The sequence below is a fragment of the Coccinella septempunctata genome, chromosome 1, assembly GCF_907165205.1.
Source record: "Coccinella septempunctata chromosome 1, icCocSept1.1, whole genome shotgun sequence".
Taxonomy (NCBI): domain Eukaryota; kingdom Metazoa; phylum Arthropoda; class Insecta; order Coleoptera; family Coccinellidae; genus Coccinella; species Coccinella septempunctata.
In genome coordinates this window covers 48,230,594-48,256,291 of record NC_058189.1, presented here as the reverse complement: position 1 = coordinate 48,256,291, position 25,698 = coordinate 48,230,594, and the positions used below count along the sequence as shown (strand labels likewise).

The window sequence follows — 25,698 nt, the reverse complement described above, 5'->3', positions numbered from 1 at the left end:
TCTTTGCTAATAACTCAAAAACGAAGAATCGTAGATAGCTACGGTTTTCACCATTCTTTGTTTCTCTGAAAAAGAGCTCGGTTCTGGAGATCCCCTCAGTAGACAACGAATTTTCCCCACCTTGTACTATTCATTTATTACGTTTTGTAATATGTAATGGGAAATTCTCCTCCATTTGGGTTATCACAGCATATGCAAGTTTGAACTGAGCTTCATTCATGAATTCTTCGAATGCACCGCCGAAACTATTCAAAATCATTCATCAAATATGAGGTTTCAAAATTTAAATCGCTTCGTTTCTAGTTTACGATTTGGCAACAGCGGTACTAGAAAATAAAAAGAACAATGAAACAATTGTTTATAAAATAACAGCTGTTGATTTACAACTATCATAAGGCGCGTACTCACTGGCGAGCCTCAACAGCAACCGGCCATAAAAATCCCATAAAATTTTACGACCTTCCTCATTCGTCGCAGACTTCATAGATAGCCATCTTTGCCTATCTCATCAAGAAAGTGTATTTGTTGTCCTTTATTATCAACGCATATTTCAGTCGATGTTGCCAACTTGTGCAAAATAAAAGAAACGCTTTAAATTTTAAATATCCATTTTTATTTTTCATTTTTAAGTAGTTAAAATAATTTTTTTTGGATATTTCATGAAAAATACATCATTCTCGTCAGAAGGAGTATTCCCTATTGATATTATTTCAAGATTGAAACATTTTTTCCATTCATTTCATTTTTTTCATTTCCTCTTTTGATAGAGGTTTGAAGAGATAGAGAGATATCGGAAAAGCCATTCTGAACAAAAATTATAACGAACGAATGCGCTCCTTAAATCTTCAACATCTTCCCTCATCAATAAGATCTGACCTCAACACATTGCCTGCTAGGCGTTAGGTATTCTATAGAAGACCTAGGCATTCTATACAATGCCTAGATATTGCAGGTAACATATACATATAGCTATCGTTTGGATGTTATTGAAAATGTAAAAAATCAAAAATGGACGTTGACTATTTCATTCCTTAGCAATTGAATTGAATTATTTTACCAAGGACGAAAAACTGTCTATTAACGTCGAGCCTGCAAATTGATAGCCGAGGCGCAGCCGAGTCTAGCAAGCAGGCGAGACTTATGCTCCAGTGCTAAGCGAACTGGAGCTTCACGCCCTCGCTATCACGAGCAGTGTTACTCAATCCGTATCACTATCGCTAGGCATTCTTGATTATAATGAACATTAATATTCGAACCACGGAACCACGTTCTTGACTCACTCGTAAAATTTAGCAGATTTCTTGAAGAATCAAATTGACAATAGCAAGTAACAGTTATTGTCACTTTTTATCAAATCCTGGCTCTCGAAACTGATTAATCGCCTCTGTCGTATTTGTTTCTATGAGACAAGACGAGCGGACGAAAAGTGTTTACGGACGAATAGTATATAAAATGCGGCGAAAAATACTTGTCGACGAAAAAATCATTTTTGGGTCTGAATTGAAAGATTTTAGGTTTTCAAATGATGGATAATTCAATATGCATCTGATGTCCAACGAGGTTTTTCGAATATACAGAGTGGGCCATTGAAAACGAAAGAGCGGCTCTGTAGGTTGGCAGAACCGAATTATATAAAAATGCGTATATACAACATGTCAATTTTTGATTCCAAGGGGAATACTTCTAAGATAAATTTTAAACCGTTACTATCTCTTCAATCCTAAAGGTGCCTATAGATTACTCTGACGTGACCTGGGACCGCGTCATAATGCGCATGATTCAAAAATCTAACATACGATTTTGCGCGGGAGCGTTCAGATTGCTCTGACTTTTCAATATTTCGCCCCGTTTCGAGGAATAAGCCCACTTCACTCTAAATGCCTTACCCATTATGTTTTCTACAAGCATGGACATTACTGTGACCTAAAAATCTTGATGTAAAGAATTAGATTGAACTTGAACATTTTGCGAATTCTATTGTGGAACGATATTTAATATTTAAGATATCGCTCATCACATTTACGTGTATGTACCTGATATTTCAGATCCAGGCTAAGCACATATCGTGAAAAAAGCTAGATTCTGCTAGATCCAAGAGCACTTGATTAGCTACAGTATAGAGGAGAGTTATGTTCAAATAAATATATATCGAATAAATTTTCGACTTCACCATGGACTTTGGAGATAACGACTTACTGGGAGACATCTTATCCGATGATAGCAACGATAGTTTTTTCGATGAACCAAAACCTACAACCAAAACTTCGGCTACTAACAGACCGAGACAAACCGAATCGAAAAAAGAATCCAACAAAGATGATTTGCCTGGACTCGAAACCTCTACAAAGAGCAACGTGACAGATTCCAAAGCAAAAATCGACTGGCTGGGTCTGGATAAGAAGGATTCCCTCGAAACAGACAAAAAAGACCCCTTTCCAAGAACAAGGAAAACTACAAAAAAGATAAGTTTTGAAGATGACGATATTTTGGGTACGTTGGGGTTTGGCGATAAGTCGGAAAAACCAAAAAGAGGAGAGAGTCCATTGACTCTAGAACCGAAAGATAAGAAAACCGACATGCTCGAGAGCATTCTGAAGAGTAACAGTAAAGAAAAACCATTCGAAAATGCGCCAAAAATTGGTTCTGTAACAGCCAAAAGTACCAGTGAAGGTACTTTTGCCAATAACCAAGAACTACCATCAGGGTTTCCAAGGGAAGGGAGGCGAAAACGAGTCACTTCAGGATTGGTGGATCCTTTAGGCTTATTTTCAGATCAAACAAATGATGATATTTTTAGGCAGACGGACGCTCTTGATGGCAAACAAACGAGAGCTCGTTCGTTTTCTTCTGGTGATATGAAAGATGTTGATGGATTGTCGTCCACGAAAAGTCAAGTTGGAGACACTAGAAGTGTCCCGAATCTGCTGGAAGCACAAGGTGAGCGAGCATACTCAGCAGCGTCAAGAACAAGTAAAGCAACCGAGACGATTGCAAATCACCAATGGTTATGGGGTATAAAATGTAGAAGATACAGGCTGTTGCATTTGTTTGTCCATATTTCTGAAACCATCTCGTATATTTTATTCATCCAGCAGAAATGTTTGCTGAGATTTACCTACACATCCCAGTCTTATTATAAGATGCTACCAAAATAATTGTGATCCTCAGTTTTATTTCACTACATTTCACCTTGAATCTACTCACAACTGAACCTTCTAAAACAAGCTAACTTGTTATGAATTTCGATATTATATATTTTATATAGTGTTTCATATTTTATGAGTTTTCGCCTTATGAAATCTTACATAGCAATGCCTGCATTCCAGGTTTCTTTCTATTCCAGTCGATGGGTATGTGCAGGTGAAATATTCTCATCAAAAATGAATCAAATGTATCGGAAGGATCCAAACTTATGACCTAAGAAAAATTTTAATCAACCGAATAAAACTGCCTATATCTTCTACCAAATAGTTGGGGAGCCGAAGAGGGAAATTCGGGATTTACTCGGGCTTGTCAGATTAATATAAGGGGACATAACTTGGACCCTGTAGAGTACCTCTACCAAAAATTAGACCTGTATATAAGGGAAATTGTCTAGGACAGCCTGTCAGAATAGTAAAAAAAAAAACGATCATTGTACATACTCGAGCGTGTCAGATTAAGATATATGTGGTTAAATACATGTTGAAAAGTATATATTCTCTTAATCTGACAATTTGAGCGTGACACAAATGTGTGGGAGGGCGCCAAACTTGCAACAAAAACGTCACGTGCACATTCTCGATCGCGATTGCTTTTTGTCTTATTTTGAAGCTAATGATTCGAGAATAGCGAAAAAATATATGTAATCTTACAGTTTCATCGAGCCGAAACAATAAAAATTGGCCATAAGGTCATAAGGTCACAAAAATCAGTTTTTTTGAATTATCTCCTTCCTAGGGCTTCAAATCATTTTCGCATTCATTATAAAAGTTGTAGAGCATAACATGTTCTACAAATTTTGTCTCAAGCAATTTTTTCTACGTTCAAACGTTTTTGAGATATATGGCGATTAATGCGAGGTGTTTAGCGATACATGCTGAAGCGAAAATTCAGTCGTTGGAAAATAGTATTATACATTCTAAGGTTCACTCACAGACAACACTAAAATTTTCGTGACTAATTTCGAAATTGTCATCATAGAAATACCTTGTCATTTTGACAATTGTAGATTAGACTGGGATTCTACATTGACCTTGCCCTTTCGCATGTGTGGCTAAGCTTCTCACCCTTATCGCCCTCTAATTCGAGAACGGTTAAGAGTATGTAAAATTGCTTCAGACAAGAGTTGTGTAGAATTTTATTATCTGCAACTTTCACACTGAATACAAAAACGATTAGAGGTACTGGGAGGGAAATATTAGAAAAATAGGGATTTTTATCATTTTCAAAGTGTCAGATTAAGAAAACCCCCCCTGATTAGTGTCAGATTAATGGGTCAACACGTCTACAACACTCAGATTAACCATCTGTATGAAAATCTGACAGGCTCGAGTATGTACAAGTAACGATTTTTTTTACATTTTCAAAGGACCGCTGTGACCTTGCGTCTCGTCCAAATTGTCAGTCCCTTGACAAGTAGCTTTCTTTGGGTACAATTAACATATCCTCCAAAAATCTGACACTCTTCTTCTTCTTCTTCTACGTGCGGTTCCCCACCGGGCTGAACTGAGGCCTCGTGACGCATTGTTCGTCCGCTTGTAGTTGGAGAGACTTACACTCTGTGACATGCTGACAAAAATGCCACAAGTCGACAGAGAGGTGTCCCTCTCACCATAGGAGCTGTGGGTGTTCTGTTTCCTAGATGTGTCATCCTTAAGTCCTCAAGGTTGATACAGAAGAACAAAATGTGTTCAACCGTTTCCTCCGTGCTCCTGCACCAGCGGCACAGGGAACGGCTAGTCAGTCCCATTCTATTTAAGTGTTTGTTAAACAAATGGCCAGTCATTGCTCCAGTCACTAGACTCAGTTGTTTCCTCTCAAGAGCTAAGAGTTTTTTGACCTCAGGCACAGAGGATGGTCTCTCAATGAGAAGCCTCGACTGTCTGAGACCTCTTCCTATGCTCCATCCAGAGGAAAATTTCCTGTCCAGCCAACTATTAAAGAAGTTCTTGACAGATGTACGACAGATAGGCAGCGCCGGTCCTGGACCTACAAAAGCTGAGCGGGCTCCCTGCTTTGCAAGTTTGTCTGCCTTCTCGTTCCCCGGAAGTCCTGCGTGAGCCGGGCACCAGATAACTTTCACAATGTTATCAGAACCTAGCCCCCGCAGAGCCTCTCTGCATTCCTTTACTAGGTGTGAGTTAACCCTTTCCTCAGAAAGGGATTTCAGGGTTCCCTGACTGTCACAACAAATATAGATGTGTTTTCCGGAGTACCCTCTGCGGATATTCTCCAGTGTGCAGGCTAGAACAGCATACAGTTCCGCTTGCACTATGGAACAGTCCTTCCCTAGGGGGATGGATAGATTGAAACGAGGTCCCACAATTCCCACCAAAGGTCTCTGTCAGGGACAATTACCCTGTAGGGTTCGGCAAAATAGAAGCTGGTGCCCGCGCGGTCCCCTCTATGGAGAAGGGATGCGTTGGCATCCCTCACCATCTTGAGAGCCCTCGCATGCCCCCTGAATAGTCCTCTATCGCGCCATTGTCCCTGTTCCCAAACTCTAAGAGCTGTCTTCATAGCCACCTGTGTAACTGCAAGGTCCAAAGGTGGTAGTTCCAGCAGACACTCCATAGCTGCCGTAGGGGTGGATCTCAGAGCGCCTGTGATGGCTAGACATGCGTTCCTCTGACATCTAGTCATAATGGTGCGGCTGGAATTCTTCCCCATGGAAGTCCACCACACCAGTGATGCGTAGGTAAGGATAGGCCTCACCACTACAGTATACAGCCAGTGTATAATGTGTGGTTTGAAGCCCCATCCTTTTCCAAGCACTCTCCGAGTAGACCAAAAAATTACATTAGCCTTGCTCGATTGAGTCTCAATGTGTTTGTTCCACAATAACTTGTGGTCCAGTGTCACACCGAGATATCGAACTTGCTCGGATAGGGTGAGCCCAATCCCAAACAAGCTAGGAAGCTTGATGTTGTGGGGCACCCTCCTCCTAGTAAAAAGAACCATCTCTGTTTTACCAGGGTTGACCGAGAGTTCGTTCTCTAAGCACCATCGTTCAATCATACGCAGGGCATTCTGCATCAGATCGAAGATGACACTGATTACCTTACCTCTGATCAGTAGGACAAGGTCATCCGCATAGGCCACAACAACGAGCCCAGCCCTTGTCAGCTCGACTAGGAGCCCATTCAGGACAAGATTCCACAGTAGAGGTGATAAAACACCTCCCTGTGGACATCCCCTTCCCGGTGAGCCCCAGATTGTCGAGCCGCCTAGCCGAGCAGTTATGCTGCGATCCTTCAGCAGAGACCTCGCCCAACGACAAAGGGTCGGTTCCACGCCATGTTTGGACAACGCAGCTTGCATCGCGCCAAACGCAGTGTTGTTGAATGCACCCTCTATATCCAGGAATATAGCCAGTGTCCATTCTTTGTGATGTAGTCCGTCCTCAATGCAGTTGACCACCGAGTGAAGAGCAGAATCTACTGATTTGCCTATTTGGTAAGCATGCTGGCGCACCATCCCTGATATATCTTTCTACCAGTCTCTCCAACGTCTTGGTTAGAAACGAGGAAAGGCTTATTGGACGAAAGTCGTTCGCTCGAGCGAAAATCTGACACGCTGAAAATTTTTTTTTTACCATTTTCAACTCTTCCGTACGGCCAGTCCCACCGCGCAAACTGTCAGATAAGCATGAATTCATTATCAGAGACACGTAGGGCATATACAGAATCTTAATCTGACACGCTCGAGAATGTACAGGCTGGGCAAAATTGGTGATACTTGAACGTCTGAACTACAACTTTTTAACCCAACAATATAGAGAAAAATGAATGTACCATTCATGTCCTCTTTTTTCGAGAAACTGCATTCCTCTACCTTCTTTTGTTTTTGAGTTACAAGCCAAAATTTAAATTTGGGCGATTTCAACTTTGGTCATTATCTCCGTTTCTGTTTGTGCTGGGATTTTGGAATCAAAGCATTATACAGACACTTTTTTGATAGCAATCCAGTGGCGTACTATGATTTTTCCTACAGGTTTATTTGCTGAGCTATAACATAAAGTTGTGTTTTTTCTTATGAAAACAGTAGTTTAAAATGACTTAGAAAGAATCGCCATTTTTTTACTGTTTCAGAAATATATTATACATCACCCTCAATCTTTCTAAGTCATTTTATACTACTGTTTTCATAACAAAAAATACATCTTTATGTTATAGCTCAGCAAATGTACCTGTTGGAAAAATCATAGTACGGCACTGGATTACTATCAAAAAAGTGTCTGTATAATGTTTTCATTTCAATATCCTAGCTTAAACAGAAACGGAGATAATGACCAAAATTGAAATTTTAATTTCGACCTATAACTCGAAAACAAAAAAAGATAGAGTAATGCAGTTGATGACATGATTAGTTTCTCGAAAAAAGACTACCGTAATGTGCCATGTATTTTCCTCTATCTCGTTGGGTTGAAAAAGTTATAATTCAGGTATCACCATTTTTGCCCACCCTGTACACCTGACAATTTTTTTTCACATGTTTGAGACCCTGCAGACGCTTTCCCCACCGCTGAAAGTGCATACATCATAGAACCTTTTTTTCTTTCCACCATCTAATCTTCAAAATCCACGAGGTATCCTCGACTGTCGAGTAAATCTCGATATAGCATCCGTCGGCTCCCCAACTAAAAGGCATTGTAACCCTATAACCAAAGGTGATTTCCGTCTGGGTCTCCTCACTCGCAGTTGAGCTACGTATGTAAATCTAAGTTAGTAAAATCCTGTTTTGAATAATAATAATTCTCCAAGGAACACCTGACTGGCTGGGGCTCGCCCCCAAACCGAAAACATCAGAAAGTGACTGGCCAGCATCCTCCTACACCAAATCGAAGTCAGAAATAACGCTGAGCGATAAGACCGATTCTGCAGGCAACCTTGCTAAGACCACGGAAAAAAACCAAGTCAACTCCGAATCGGACAGAACCAACTTCGAGACTTCGGGCTTTCAAACTCCCATGTCCAATGCCCTACTGATGCACGAGAAGCTTGCCAAGTCTCAGGTCGAGTACCAGAGTGCTGCGGTATCTTTGCAACAGCAGGAATCCCAAATACTGATCGCTCTACAGATGAAAAAATACGAAGATAGTCTGATGGAGATACAGCGGCAGCAGCAGGAAATCATAATGAAACAGGATCAGCAGTTTAGCGCTCTGCTGGAGCGACAATTCGCCAAACAGCATGCAATGGAGAACAGCTTGAAACTGCAGCAAGAAAGGATAAATAACCATATTCAGCTATTACTCACTCAACCAAGGGTGGATAATCCTATTTTGCATCTAAAAGAAGAGACAGAGAAAACAAGGGAAATCGCAGAAGATGAGTATTTGAAAGCTAACGAGAATCTTATCAATAATCTGAAGCAGAGACATCATGAGGAATTATTCATTTTGGAAGAATCTTACAAGTGAGTTGATTGTCTTCCGATATACACTGCGCAAAAAAATTTACGCACATTTTGAAAATCTTAATTTTAATGAAAGTTAACTCTACATTGACTTTATAACTTATTTTTTATGCTCTCTCGGGAAGGTTTTGAATGAAACAAGACAAATTAAATGGAAGAAAATTCAGGATTTCACCGAATCTTATGTGAAAGAAGAGAAATGAACAATTTTCAAAATACCGAAATTCTGATAAGTGATTTAATACTTGGTATTTCCACCCCTTGCGTTAATTACAGCTCGGCAACGACGGTTCATACTCAAAATGAGTAATCTTAAAATGTTCTGATCTAATCCTTCCCAGATTTCTCCGAGTTGGATTCCTAAGTCATTAAGAGTAGCTGGACGATTTTCTGAACTTCTCAGCCTTTTCTATTGAGGTTGTCCCAAACCTGCTCAATCGGATTGAGATCTGGACTTCTTGCTGGCCATTTCATTCGAGAGACTTCAACCTCTTCAAGGTACTCCTGAACGATGCGCGAACGATGGGGTCTGGCATTATCGTCCATAAAAATGAAATTTTCACCAATGTATGGGGCAAATGGCACTACATGCTCTTCAAGAATGTTCCTTATATACTTATCAGCATTCATAGCTCCATTATCAACGACCACTAGGTCTGTGCGAGCAGTCAAAGATATTCCACCCCATACCATAATCGATCCTCCCCCGAAACCAGTAGTATTCAGGAAATTGCACTGAGCATATCTTTCATGTGGATGTCTGTATACAAGGGAACGTCGATCACAATGGTAGAGGCAGAATCTAGACTCATCTGTGAAGAGAATTCTTTCCCAATCGGCCTCTTCCCAATGGATATGTTCTCTCGCAAAATCCAAACGCGCCCTTCGATGGGCTGGGGTAAGAGCTGGGCCTCTTGCCGCGACACGAGGCCTTAAATCATATTCTCTGAGGCGATTTCTTATTGTCTGAGTGCTAATTTGCACCTCATGAATTTGCTCAAGCTGAATTTGAAGGAGGCGAGCGGTTGCAAACCGTTGTCTCAACGAAGAAACTTTCAAGTAACGTTCTTAAATGGCAGTTGTTACCCGTGGTCTACCCTGTCCTGGTCTTCGGACATTCATACCTGTCTCCCTGAATCGCTGCAACATTCTGGACACACTTGTATGGGAAACTCCAAACCTTTCTGCAATTCTTGTGTATATCCACCCTTCTTCTCGCAAAACTACCGCTTGGGCACATTCCTCTTGGGTCAAATTGCGTGTTTCGCGTTGCATAGCGATCGAGTGTAGAAAATCAAACGAAAGAAAAACTATTGATCACTAGAATTGATCGAGAACAACTGATTTTAGAATGGAGCCAATACATTCAAAATCTGATAACATCATCTTTTTTTTATTCCTGCTGGGAAAAAACATCTGTATTGAAGAAAACCGTTGAAAGTGGATAACATATGCATGCATAATTCTGATAAAAATAATTTTCATTGAGAACACCTTCAGTTGTAGAATATATTTGAGATTTCCATAATGTGCGTTAATTTTTTTGCGCAGTGTATGTTCCTTACAGAATGGATGTAAGTACATCTTTGGCAACTTTCGAATAAGAAATCATTATAATGTTGTTCGAAGTTTTTGAACTTAAAGTTAAAATAGAGCCTAGAGAAGCCCAGTTAATTAGAATGTATCTCAAGGTTGAATAAACTATACTTGGAAGATACAGATTTAAAAGATTTTTTAATGACTCAACATGTTTCGAGGCAATGTTGATCAATTAAAAATCATCTAAGTCTGTATCTGGTATAATTTACTCAACCTTGAGATGGTTTGTCCAGATTAGCCCAAAATTAGAATTCAAAACAGATTATACGATTTTCACAAAATGAGTTTTTAAACCACGACACGTGTTTCGCTATTACAATATAGCATATTCAGGTGGGTGAACGTAAACTAGTAAAAGTGTCGTGGTTCAAAAAATCATTTTGGCAAAATCGTATAATCTGTTTTAAGTTAAATTATTGGCTCAGCTAACCCCTGGCCCTGAAAGGTTAAGTAATTTATGCCTAAATCTATGCATTATAGTGAAAGAAATTCCCAAGGGAACTCAGATGTACTTAAAACTCCGTTGCCTCAATCAGATTTACCATGTTTTATCCAGGTCCGTAAGATTATTTCCACTTCTGCTTCCAGGAAACAAATATCAGTTTTGGAGGATTCATCCCAACAAGTGGAATCCAGATTGAAAGCAGAACTGGAAACAGTTCTCTCTCAAAATGAGTCGACTATAAATTCCCTCAAAGAAAACCACGAGAAGGAAATACAGGCGATACGAAAGAAGCTCGAAGAGGCGGAAAAGCAACATGTTGAGGAATTGAAACTTGTCAGGGATAATCATCTACGTGTGATAGATGAAATGAAATACGAGCATAACCTTCTGCTTGAGAACTTGAAGGAGTCCAGGAGACAGGAGTCGGCCATCACCAAGGAATCTGGTGACTACGGGAAGATGTTGGACGCTAACATCCAGTTGTTACACAACAATAGTCAAATATTGCAAAGTGTGAGTGGAAAAGTCGAGACGCAATACAGCGTCGTTTATAGTACCAGAGAAGAGACGCTCAAAACCAAGGAAAAGGAGATTGAGAGTAAGTTGAAATATAGTCTGTGAGGCATATGATATCGGCGGCATTTTTGGTCAATGCAAAACGTTTTATATAAAGTCATGAAGTTTGATGCTATGTGGAAAATGTGGCATTTTATATCAATCCGCATCTGACCAATCAATACGTCAGTCTTGACTATGATGTGTTTCCTCCATAGCCTGGAAAAAATCAAATCACTGAAAGCTGATGAATATCTATCGGTATCAGCATAGAGATACTAAACGAGTGCAAATCATATCAACTATCTAATTCAGAAAATTGCAATATACTGTAAGTCATTTGAATACGAAGGCACTCTTGCATCAGCAGCTATGAATCAGCAAAAACTCTGGCCATCAATGGTGAAAACAAAGCAAAAGTTACTGAACAGATTACATATATGATTTTCACAAAAATGACACGTGTTTCGCTATCAGAATAGCATCTTCAGGTGGGTGAAGGTAAACACGTCGCGTCGTGTCGTGGTTTCGTTTAAAAACTCATTTTTGTTAATGAACGCGTTCTCGGTATTGTTACCCATTGATGTACCTATGGTCTGTAAATAATAATGAATCGAAATTTACTTACTCTTTATTTTCAATTATTCTGGTGAAAAACACTCTCGACAGCCATTTTCTTCACACATAAGAAGTTACAAGTCTGTTCGAATTTTTTTTTTTTTTCTTCTTCTTTTTGTAGATTTATTCCCGGTAACGGGATACAGCAATGAATGAATGACACTGGATAATAGACATATCGGTAGATTCGGGTGACTTGGGACAGTCCTGTAACTTAGGACCCCCCTTGCAGATTTCTTTGTTTCTTACCATTTATGAGTGAAGGGACAAACTTATAAGATTGTGTAGCGTCATTTTGGCTAGTTTAACAATTAATTCCTGTTGAGTTTGCCGTGACCAGAGCGTTTGAATTGACAGGAAAAATTAACGAATTCAGGAGAGTAAAAGCGCGTTTTTTTATAGCCCTACTTTCTAGTGTCCTGTACATGTGTTTCACTTTGTGCATGTGTAATTTTTTTTTCTGGATACGTGGGATCAAGGAGATATAGGATATATCCTATATCCTTGATATAGGGATCCTTGCGTGGGATATTGGAATATTAGATATGATATGTCATGAAACAAGGTTATTTACAAATCAAACGGCAACACGGATCTCATTCATTCATTTTGTTGTTTCATAGGGTGACTTGGGACAATGCCGAATAGATACAAGCGGCGCATTGGCGGCAGGAAATATGCCGATTTTCCGCAGGATATCATTATTTGCGTTATTTTTACAAAGAAATCATCAAAGAATGAAAAAAATCACCAAAGAATGAAAGAAATCAAATCTTCCTTGTTTTGCTTAGTTTCTTACATTTGAGTTGCAATATATGTATTTACTTTCGCTGTAATGGGGGTTTATCATTTAATTTCCTTACCAAATTTCAACTACTTATATAATCACAAATTCAAATTTTTCAAAACTATACATCGTCCCACGTCACCTATTTCAATTGAGAGTTGTGAAATAAATAGATTTTAACTTGTGTCCCTCAAATCTTGGGACAAGTATTTTATATTTTTCAAAATTTATATCCTAATCAATAGTCTGAGTCATTAAGCATATTCCAACTTCTTTTTCAGATAAAAATAGGTTACTGTTTTGAAAATATGACAAGTTGAATTCAACAATCGTCCCAAGTCACCCGAATTTACGGTAATATATTGGCATCCTCAAGAAACATAATTTTTTCAGACAGTCAAAACTGCATTCACATGGTCGGACATATTTTGTCCCGATTTTTTAATTTTTTTTTCATTTCATTCTTAAATAATGCATATGATTTTCTTGACATAAGATGGAATTCTCCTCTGAATTTATTCAATTTGATGGACATTTTTGTTGTTCGTTTCAGGTGATTGCGACTTAGGACGCGTTGCCGAAACGATTTTTTTACCTATTTCTTCAAATGATCAGTATTACGTTTCATTTGTGCGGAATAATTTATTAGGTACAGGGTGGGCTAATTTCGATGTTTTAGCACTACAGCTTTTAAACCAGAGGAGATAGACAAAATCTGATACCCCATTCCCGTTCTCTTTTTCTGAGAAACTAACAATAGTAGTAGTCATTTTTGGCCACTTTCTTTTGTTTTCGAGTTATAAGCAAAAATTGGAAAAATGGCGATATCAAAATAAATTTATATCTCCGCTAATACTGATGATAGAGCTCTGAAATTGAAACATTATACAGGCACTTTTTTACGTAGAATCCAGTGGCGTGCTCGCCTTTTTAGCAGGATTTTTAATTACGAAGCTATTACCCAAAGTTATGGGAACACTAGTTTTCTGTGCAATTTTTTGAAAGCTTAATTTTTTCTGATTTTAAAAATATATAACATCATATGGTTTGTATCAATATAAATAGAAAATGGTCAAAAACCTTTTTTCTCAACATTTCTTTGGTTTCAACTTTTGACGAGCACAGAAAAATAGAGTTTCCTATAACAAAAGCAGTGTCCTTCAGGCAATGTCACTCTTTCTATGCTTTTTTCCAATTTTCACAAAATTTGAATCAAGATATATTTAATAAATTTTCATAATAATGAAAAGACTTATAGAAGGAAACAGTGGTAATCATACGATGCTATATGTTTCTGTGCTCGTCAAAAGTTGAAACCATAGAAATATTGAGAAAAAAGGTTTTTGACCATTTTCTATCATTTATATTGAGACAAACCATATGATGTTATATATTTTTGAAATCAGAAAAAATTAAGCTTTCAAAAATTGCACAGAAAACTAGTGTTCCCATTTAAAAAAACATAACTTTGGGTAATAGCTTCGTAATTGAATCCCTGCTAAAAAGGCGAGCACGCCACTGGATTCTACGTAAAAAAGTGCCTGTATAATGTTTCAATTTCAGAGCTCTATCATCAGTATCAGCGGAGATATAAATTTATTTCGATATCGCCATTTTTCCAATTTTTGCTTATAACTCGAAAACAAAAGAAAGTGGCCAAAAATGACTACTACAATTGTTAGTTTCTCAGAAAAAGAGAACGAGAATGGGGTATCAGATTTTGTCTATCTCCTCTGGTTTAAAAACTGTAGTGCTAAAACATCGAAATTTGCCCACCCTGTACAACTGAAACGAACACAGTTGAGTATTTACAAGTGATAATTTATTTCAAAAAATCCAAGTTTGGAATAAATAAATAAATAAAAAAAAAAGTTGTTCCTCCAATTCCTCAATATTTCAGTGATGAGAAACACCTTAGAAAAGTGCAGGGAATCTGCAGAAATGGAGAGGACTCACCTTTTAGGCTTAGTTGGGAGCCTAGAAACGAAAATTGCTGAATTGAATCAGTCAACCAGGGAGGAGCGGTGGGCCATGCAACAGGCTGTGTCAACTTTGGCAGCCCGTTCCGCCGCTTTCGACAGGGAAACGGAGTTCTCTAGAGCTTCCATAGAAAGAGAAAGAGAGCAACTGAAGGTAATTGAATAATTATTACATTAGCTACTTAGCTCATAATAATGTGTAATATATGTGTTTGGTAGGTTTCAAAAGAGAAAGAATTAATAGTTTTGTTTTGTGTGAACGAATAATTTCAATAATTATCCTATCGAAGAAAAAATACTAAAATCGATTTCGCAATTCGCCAAGAACTCTATTGACAATTCCACGGACCACGACGTTTATGAAACTGTCATCTCCTGCATACTTATAAGCGGCAGAATATGGTGCAGTCTTTATACAATGATACCACCATATGATTACTGCTAGAGTACCCCCAAGATCCTCTGACCTAAATCCAATCGAACACAGCCGGAGCTGTTTCAACAGCTCCGAGATCTTTTGCTGCAACTTTGGCAACTTTCTGCAACCCTGAACCGAGACTCTGAGGTAGTGGCGTAACATAGATACATTTATACAGGGTTAGTCTTTGTCTCCTACAAATATTTTAACAGTCGATTCTTGATGTCAAGAGACTCAATTGAATTTCATAGATATTTTTTATTTTTTAATATTCAAAATTACCAAAAATTCAAAGAACCCACCTCTTGAAACTAACTTGGACGCTATATCTAATGAATATTCGAATAAAAGTATTCCTCATAGTTTCTCGTATAATGCGCCGTTGATTTTATTAGATATAGCGTCCAAGTTAGTTTCAAGACTTGGGTTCTTTGAATTTTTGGTATTTTTACGATACCTAATGGTCATAATGAGAAAACTGGAAGACGTGGGTGCATGATATCTTGTTATCGAAAAAGATTCATCAAATAAATGGAAAAACGAAATTCCCAAATTCATTTCCTTCGATAAAACCGTTTGTGAGAAATAAAAATAACATTTTTTTATGGTTTTCCAACATCCTGTATATTTTGAACCGAGCCGAGTCGAAAAAAATGGTTAAGGAAAAAAGTATTTCTTTTGACCTCAAGAATCAACTGTTGAAATATTTGTACGAGTTAAAGACTCACCCTGTATACAGGGTGTTCCTTAAAGACTATAATATTTATGTGAGGTGATTCTTTGAATAATTTCAGTAGACACTCAACATTTCCACTCCACATCAGATTTTTGAGATTCTGAAGTAAAACGATTTTTTTTCTAAGCGAAACCATGCGTCGCGCGTCGGTCGGTCTGAAAGTATTTTTATTTCAAGAGAAAGTAGCGGTGTAGTATTTATTCTCCAAAAATATTCAATTCAAAGCTTGTACGGTCGCCACTGAGAGAGGAAATGAAAATTTTTGTACAGAGTGTCCAAAATTCGATATCCAGTGAGGGGAACTCGGAAACAAGAATAGCTAGAGCACAACCGATGACATACTTCCGAGCTCTTTTTTGGAGAATCAAAGAATAGTGAAAAACCTTAGCCTCCTATGATCTTTCGTCTTTGAGTTATCGACAAAAAATGAGACTTTGACTATTTCGAAAAGTTCTCATAACTATTTGTCTTCGAAGTTAGGTACAGATCCGAAACATTCTACATGCACTTTTTCACGTAGAATCCACCGACAAGCTCTAAAACATGTACCAAATTTTGTAAAGATATAATATACAATATTATATCAATTTATAATCAAAAAAACTGTTTTTTTTTCAAAATGTTATCACTCTGTATTTCAAAAATTAAGACTTTTAGGACATATTGCGAACGCAAGATTAGAATAATAAATAATCTTCACTCGCTTAAGGAAGAACAGTGAGCTAGCTACCTTGTCACTGGTTACGCAAGATTGCGGAGTCTAGAAATGTAACTTGGTAGAGATCGTATTGCAAGGGAGAATAATGAAAGACTGGTTAATTTAACTATATACTATATTCACAGTCAAACAAACCATTGAGCGATTATTTACAGCATTATTTGAGCAAAAACAGTGTTTATAGAAACTGGGTTGTTTTACGTTCATTATGCACGAAGGAAATTTTTTCTTAAAATCAGTCAAAGAATCACCCCCTAAATATAAGCATGTCTTCCAGAAACAACCTGTATACTTCCTGCCTTTTCTCAATTAAAGTGATTTCCGAGTCAACTATTTCAATTTATTGTGATTGCTAGTGTTAGCAACTCACACCAATCCGCAATCTTCGGCCAACAACAAATTTGTATTTTCCATTCCTTGTATTTATGTTCCATGGAGGATAATCACCGATTGATTGATTATCTGTGATAACTTCCTCATGTGAAAGCAACTGAAGCCAAAGTTTAGGTTGTTAAACCACGTTTTAAAAAAAAACCGTGAGGGGTTAAATGATTACAATTGATGAAGAAATGTTGGGAAGTATGCTGTATCTTGATGAACTTTACCGAACGTTTGCAGGATGCTCTTTCTTGGATATTTCTTTCATAATTTACTAGAACACGCGTCTTTATTGAACTCGGTTAATCACCCCAAGTGAAACGTTGTGAGAGGAGGGAGAAAGAAGTCCAGCATTGGTGAAAAGTAATTAGTGTCTCCATGAAATTGCATTGTATAATTACAATATCACAATAATATTTGGAAACTTCAGCGTATACCTAAGATACCTATTCTTTATTGAGAATCTATTCGAGATCTTTCTCGAATTGGCGTTGTGCATGTTTCAGGCATTGAAGGAATCACTTCTAGCGGAACAGGAGAAAATGATGCTTCAATTAACCGAAGAAAAGCTGACGATGTCAGCAGAAAAAGCACGTATGGAAACCTCCAGTAAATTGAACGTTCAATTTGACACACAAAAGGCGAAAGCTGAACTTGAGGCGGCCATCCAGGTGGCCAAAGAAGCAGCTGAAATGACCGATCGAGAGAGGGAGATGCTGCAGAGGCGAATATTAGAAGTGGAATCTTTGAAACGCGTCCTTAAGGTCAGTTATCTTTCATTCAAGATTTGCAGGCCCGGATCTACGATTTTTTCTGACCGGGGCAAAAATTCATGATGGCGCCCCCCTAAGGTTCTTAGGAAACATATAATTGCATATTCGTCATCGCGATTTCAACCCGAGATGTTTTTTCCACTAATTCGAGGTCGATGATTACGAATATGCAATTAGATTTTTCCTAAAATGAGTACTTTAGGAAAAAATAACTCTTATTTTTTCCCATTGTTCCATTAAAAGTTATTTTTATCCCAAAGTACTCATCTTAGGAGAAATCTAATTGCTTATTCGTAATCTTCGACTACGAATTAGTAGAAAAAATTACTCGGGTTGAAATCGTTCGAAAAATAAAAAAGTTTGTTTTTACAAGAATGTCGTTTGCAACCCTCGCTCACCTATCGTTTTTACCCGCGCTTTACGAACGAAATTATTCCGAATGAAAATTAATTTTTTCAGCGACATATATCGACCCGGGTCATTTTACTTATTAATTCGAGGTCGTAGATCACGAATATGTAATTTGATTTTTTGTAGGATCGGTATTTTGAGAAATAAATCACTTTAAGTGCAAAATTTCGAAGAAATTGGTCAACTTTGGTCTTTGAGGAGGTGTAGCAGCCAGAAAAAACGCACTAGTCATATGCTGATTTTTTTGTGATAGATTGGTAGAAAAAACCACACTTCATTCATCTACCGCTAACAGTTTAGATTTTATAATTTTTTCCGCGAAGGTCCAAAATTTCCCATTTTCCATCGACAATAACTTGAAAACTTAATTTTTAAAAAAAATCTGTTTGCATATTCGTGTTCTACGCCCTCGTATTAGTGTACAGTACGTATTTGGTTTTGATCGGAGACCAAAAATATTTTTCAAAAAATCCATACAGAGTATGGAAAATTTTTGCTGAGAACTTTATTTATTTAATCAGACTGATTAAATAAATAAAGATGAAGAAAAGTTAACACCAAAAATAAGGCATACAAAATATCCTCTCCTCAAAGAAATTACGGGCTCTATGCTTGCGACACATTGTAGACATATCCCATCTTTTAACCTATTTCACCCAAGTATGACTGAATAATACATATACAGTTAATTGATCCATCCCTCAGTGATTTTGAAGATTTTTGGCATAGTGATGGTTTATCATGTTTCCATTCTACAGTTGCTATTTTAGCTCTAGGAAATTAAGAGAAACTAAAAAAAAATTTCAACCTCTGGTTGTTTTTGGCGCCCCCTTAAGCTGACGCCCGGGGCAAGCGCCCCGCTTGCCCCCCCCTAGATCCGGGCCTGAAGATTTGTGAATCGATTGGGATATTCGTCTAGAGTTCAGAAAATAATTCTTGCCGGGTTTTTTGTTGAATACACATTCCAATAATGTTGACTCTGATTTTAACAGGACAAAGAACGAAAGTTGACTTCCAAAGAAGACGAACTCTCCGAAATGTTAGAATTGTCAGAACGTAAATACCAGGAAGGAGAAAGAGCACTTAGGGATGCAAAAATGACCGAAGCCAAGTGCAACGAAAAAATGAGGCTCCTCCAATCTCAACTACTCCAGCTTTCCGCTAGGGAGAAGAAAATAAGCGAAGAACAAATAGCGTTGTCGAAGGAACGTTTGGCGTTGAACACGCAGTTAAGACAGAAGCAAAACTGCAGGTTATGCTCAGCAGAAGGTTTGAAGAACGAGCGGTCAGATGAATGGACCAATGAATTCAGTAATGCGAATATCAACATTGCACCACGTTATGACGTATGTAGATAATAATGTTTGATAAAAAGTTGGTGGAAAGTTATATTGAAAAATTGATCACCACATTTTCATTTAATTTTTAATGGGTAGTTCCTGAACTTTTTTTCATTGTTCTAAAACTGTCAAATATTTCTCTTCGATAATGATGAAATTATGAAAGCAATCACTTTTCCGCTCGCAACTTCCGTTGATTGAAGTAGGCGAAGCGTGTGCGCTCAACCCTTTTCCCGCGCGCATTTCAAGTGGCAAAGAGTCACTTTGCCGAACGGTGCGGCAAAAACACCTGATGTTTCTTTACCTCAACTGCTTGCCCGAACGATGCAAAGCAGTTTCTCGAGGGAAAGTATCACTTTCCGCATTTGTTAGGAAAACTATTTTTGCACTTCTTCTTCAGTGTAAATTCCTCACTAGAGCGGGAAAAATCATTTTCCACCAATAGCCGGGGAGTAAATCACTTCCCGTACTAGTGCAACTACAATGAGTGGAAAAGTAAAGATTACTCTTCCAACCAATTGTTGGTCGGACCCACCAAACCTGCCACCGCGACCAAAGCGGTCTATTGTGGCACACAAACAAGCTCAGAGGGCTAAACTTCCCCCTCCAGCCCCATCTCACTCAGGAAGGTGATGAAGTTAAACGGGGAGTGATTCTTGAGTTCCTCTAGATTCAGCTTGAAAGAGTCAAAGACTCCAAGTCTGACCCTGTCCGCCGGGATGTCACAGAGGATGTGCTCAATAGTTTCGTTCTCGTCTAGGCAGAGCCTGCAGAGTGATGCATTGACGATACTGAGTTTGTGTAAGTGTGGTCTGAGATTGCAATGCCCCGTGAAAACCGCAATTATAGATCTCAGATTGGTTCTAAAAAATCCTAGCCATTTATTGGTATAAAGACTGGGGAGCACTTAGATGGCCCTGTGCGAGTGACGCAGTCCAGAACTGTTGCGCCAATATTCCAAGACCATCTGCCTTATCTAGCTATTGTTTCGTTCCCTGATTAAGGAATTAGAAATTCCTATAGCTGAGGTTGCACCTGCCCTGGCAAGAGCATCCTATAACTCGTTGTCTCTGAAGCCTGAGTTTCCAAATACCCAAATAAGTTGCAGTCCAATTAGGAGATCTCCAAATTGAGAAGTCACAACAGACTGCAGGTTATATAGATCTGCATTCGAGTACCTGTGCAGAATTGCATTTGTCCTACACCTGCCCAGACTGACACCAAAGAGTATGTAGAGTTGATACTCTTTGCTAAAACTGAGCTTGGTCAGAGGTCTATGGCTGTAGACTCCGACTCCAGAGCCCTGTTTTGTTCTGGAGCCATCAGTAAACCAAGAAGGTCCTTATAAATAGAGTTCCTTATTGAAACAGTGGGAATGTGTCTCACACTCACATTACATTATTTATGTAACTGTTGTCGAAAAATGACTTCTCGAGTTTCCAAAGCTTCATAATCATACAAACAAGAAAAGCCGTCAGGGCAAACTGGAAAACTTTCTTAGTAATTGGGATGTATATTATTCATGATAATAATTTTTATTAACCTGATGTAGTTGATATTAATACTTAATAACTGTAATGAGTTATTAAGTATGATTACTGGTAATAAAAGCTTAATCAAATCATGAAAATATTAAATTGCTCTTTCTCTTTCTTATTGAAAATAACATCCGACCAAAGAAAATTTCAAGTGCTTCGTAAAATCAACATCATTATAGTTTTGACAAGCTCCAAACTCAGTTTTCAGGATGTGATTATGATGGTTTTTCATGTATAACTTCAGTTTCAATAAAGAGACAACGTAGAGTTGAGCTAGACCAAATAAAATTTGAGAGGGGAGGAATGAAGAAATTTTTTGTTAATTATCGCACTGTTCGACATACCGAAATGCTAAAGTTTTTGTTACAGGTTACCGAAGCGGAAATATTCAGGCTACAGTTCGAAGATAAGGAAGAGTAGCCGAGAATTACTAGCAAATATGTATAAGATCCAAAACAATCATTGACCTACACTAGAGAGAAAAAAATATTTCAAAACAAACTTCCGGATTAATTAACTCATGGATTAATCTAGTGCCAAATATTTTTATTGCATATATCACATTTCTTGAGTGAAGAGCGAATGAGACTGAAATAAAAGATTCTGCAAAACGATGTTAAAAAACAATTGCTTTCATTTAAATAAACCTTTCTCACAAAAAATGCTTTTCTTATTACTTATATCTTTACACCTACTCATGACTAATGCTAATATAAGATGTATCTACATGTACTAGGGGTACCAAATTTTATGTCCAGTGAGGGAATCTCGGAAACTAGAATAGCTAGAGCAAAACCGATGACACATTTCCTAGCTGTTTTTCAGAGAAACAAAGAATGGTGACAACCGTAGCTTCCTACGGTCCTTCGTTTTTGAGTTTTTAGCAAAAATTGAGATTTTGAAGATTTCAAAAAGTTCTCATAACTTTTTTGTTATCTGAAACTCGAACCTTCTTAGGATCTTTTATACGTAGAATCTACTGACTGTGGACGCTTTAAGTTTCAGATCTGTAACTTCAAAGACAAAAAAGTTATGAGAACTTTTCGAAATCGCCAGAATCTCATTTTTTGCTAATAACTCAAAGAAAAAGAATTCTTTGACTACTGAGGGGATCTCGAGAACTAATAGTCCAAGATCCCAGAGTGACCAGACATAAATTATTTTCACACAGATGAAACTTTAGGATCTCAGTAGATTCTCATGTGCTTTGAATACCTGCGAACTTGTGGAGCTTGCCTAGTGACACCTGGGCAGATACCAGGTGGCAAAGGTGACTAAAAATAAGTGTTACTTAACTTATTTTCACATTGCTGATTTTTATATATGTTTTAAAGAATATCATTCTGAAGTTATATTATAAGTGCCAAACACTTCCCATGGGCCAAAACTCTTGCCAGACGCTTTGAAGATGCACAAAAAATAAATGAACTTTACTTATTTTCACATGGCTGATTTTTATACATGTTTTAAATAATATTATTCTGAAGTTATATTATGAGTGCCAGACACATTCCATGGGCTAAAAATCTTGCCAGACGCTTTGAAGATGCACGAAAAATAAATGAAATTAACTTATTTTCACATGTCTGATATTAAAAAAAATGCCATTGAAGTATAGATGAATCCCTCCACTCCTTCCACTTCAACTGCTGAGCTTTTCCTTTTGAAACAATCTTCAAGAAGCTGACACTAAAATTGTTTTTCTTATTTGTAATATATAGACATCTTGTAACAAAATATTTTGTTACAAGATGTTCTGATACCGATATTGCGATAATTATGTTAGGACATATGCATAATTTGAAAAATGATGATTGAAATGTAGGTATGTATGTACGCAGGCACCGGGAATAATCTAAGATATATAAATTCAACAAAGCTTTACGAGTACTTGGGTCCATCTTTGTGTAGAAGTTTGCCAGGATTCCATGCATTCACTGGATGCGACTTTAATCCCGCATTTTTTAAAAAAGGTAAACAAAGACCATTTAATATATTGATGAAAAAATATGAGTATCAGCAAGCTTTTATGCAGTTTGGAGATCCAGAGTTGTTTACCAATAGGATAATAAAAATAGATATTTTCAACAATATACAAAAATTAATCTGCGACATTTAGTGTTCCTGGTATACTTGATGTTAATGCTGCCCGGCTCCAGTAATTTTTAAAAAATTACAACGAATCTGAGATTAAAGTTCATTTATTTTTTGTGCATCTTCAAAGCGTCTGGCAAGACTTTTGGTCCATGGGAAGTGTCTGGCACTTATAATATAGCTTCAGAATAATATTCTTTAAAACATATATAAAAATCAGCCATGTGAAAATAAGTTAAGTAACACTCATTTTTTGTTACCTTTGCTACCTGGTATCTGCTCAGGTGTCACTAGGTAAGCTCCACAAGTTTGCAGGTATTCAAAGCACATGAGAATCTACTGAGATCCTAGAGTTTCATCTGTGTGAAAATAAGTTATGTCTGGTCGCTCTGGGATCTTACTCTATAAGTATAAGAGCTAGAAGAAAACGGATGACACATTTCCGAGCTTTTTTTCAGAGAAACTTATGCTAATAACTCAAAAACGAAGAATCGTAGAGAGCTACGGTTTTCACCATTCTTTGTTTTTCTGAAAACCCGCTCGGAAAGTGTCATCGGTTTTGCTCTAGCTATTCTTGTTTCCGAGATCCCCCTCACTGGACATCGAATTTGGGACATCCTGTACAAGGAGTGAGTAATGAAATTATTCGATAAACAAAAAGCACCGACCTAGACTGAATACCTTTTTTTGAGCGTACCATAACAACGACTGACAGGATTATCGAGAAGTTGTACTTCCCCTCCGCTAGAGAGAAACGTGTTGCTATGTCAGTCATGAATTACTTTTCCTCCGCCGCGCCGACATTATATATAATATTTTATTAAAACTGAAAATTGTTGTTTGTCCAATTTTATGATCATAGTTTTCCGAAGATCAATGCTTGAAAATAATAGAACAAAATTTTCTAGTATTTGCATAAACCGAATCCTTCACCATTTAGCAACCATACAGTTTACATATTTTGGTGTCGTAAATCCGATGGATAAAGGAAAAATAGACTTGGAATTGGAAAAAAAATTCGTCGATATGTCTCAAGGCTTTCAAATTTCTTCCCAGAAACCATAAATTATAAGTTATTTATAATACATTATTCATAATAGAAATTGGACCAGCAATGATCTAAACTTAAACTCAAAGTTAACCAAAGAGAGCGTGCCTTCATCGGAGGAAAGCAGCGATAGAGAGTTTCCGTTCTTATTAGAGTTCATCAGAGCAGCATAACTCAACCAACGATGACGACCAATAAAGCAGAGGCCAATCGCAGTACTAAACAAATCGATGTGACACCTGATATCCGTCCACCTAAGCCATTGAACTCTATGGGAACTGGAATGGCTTCGTAGGTAGCAAAATTCGACGAAAAATGTGACCGAGAGAGAGGGAAGATGTAGAGCAACCTTTCTCTCTCTAGCGTGTTTTTGTTTACACTATTATAACCTAAATTTAAATGTCATTTTCGTAGATAAATTTTAAATTATATTGTTTAATGTCTTTTTGTCAGTATTTTAGTGAAAATCGTGGTGAAAAATTGTTTAGAAGCCATATACTTCCGATTTACATTCCTAAGAAACTCGAAAAATGTCTATATATCAAGTCAAGTTAGCTGTTGAACAGAATTTCTTGTGCTTTTTCAAAGCTTGAATATAGTTTTTTGGTGAGTGTTTTTCAAGTCTATGTGTTACCCAGAGTGACAAAAGTGGTTTTTGCAGTAACAAAATTGAATAAGAAGAATTTGATAACAACAATGGTCCAGTATTGTGTTGGAAACGGATGCCATAATGCAGGGGACATAAATATAATATAATATAATATTTTTTTCTGAGAAGTGTTGGTATCACATAAACCAATCCATCCTGATTAGTTTTACGGAACTGAGAATCCACAAAAGGAGAGAAGCAGTAAATAATTAGGAATTATGCCTCATGTTTTTCATTGTTTTAGGTTCCCTCTCCGAAAACCTTTTACTTTACAACTTTGGACCGAAGCTACAGGAAGGAAAAATTGTTATCCATAGAAATACGTTTGCAGATAAAAATGCAGTCAAAGGTAGGAAGGTCTAAGGTAGGCTAATTCCCTCTCATTTCAGCATATCAATTATAAAAATAGAATTATGAATGTCAGATTAGCTACTCAAACAATGAGTAATGGGGTAGTGGATGCTATTGAATTTCTTGATAAAAAATGTAAGAACTTACAATTCAAAGATAATGCCGCTACCGTTGAATTCATTAGAGAAATTGATAGTGTTTGACATTCTTAATTCAGGAAATCCGTTCTAGAGAGGGTTTAAAGCTCCAATTAGATCTTCTTCCCTGAGGTACGTTGAGGAAATTTTCAGTGAAACTATAGAATATTTAGAATCATTGGAAATTGATGATACCAACATTTTTCTTTACTGTCGAAAGACATTCGCTTTAGGATTTATTTTGACCATGAAAAGTGCACTAGGGCTAGCCAGGGAATAATTGTTAAGCAAATGTAACATTTTTGTCCCAATTATGTAAGATAAAAATATTTCAGCAATTTTGTTCTTTACTTTTTGATATGGTTCCTTTTATATATTGAACTATTTGGATTATTTAAAATCTCTCGCACTGACACCAGAGAAGACTCTGTCTCTGCTCCAGAGACAGACAGACACTGCTTTTCATATGATTCCAAAGCTTTATCTGAGGCTTTTCAGATCATTT

The 25,698-nt window shown here is 37.5% G+C and overlaps 1 protein-coding gene across 1 annotated transcript; it reads left to right on the top strand.

Annotated features, from left to right (window-relative positions):
* The first annotated feature begins 2,123 nt into the window (after positions 1–2,123).
* Positions 2,124–21,334, top strand: LOC123307077 (fas-binding factor 1). The gene is made up of 7 exons (XM_044889281.1): positions 2,124–2,937; positions 7,965–8,619; positions 10,807–11,261; positions 14,524–14,756; positions 17,359–17,616; positions 19,029–19,382; positions 21,284–21,334. Exons 1-7 carry the CDS (start codon positions 2,172–2,174, stop codon positions 21,332–21,334), a joined length of 2,772 nt encoding a protein of 923 aa, XP_044745216.1. The 5' UTR covers positions 2,124–2,171.
* Positions 21,335–25,698: the final 4,364 nt, after the last annotated feature.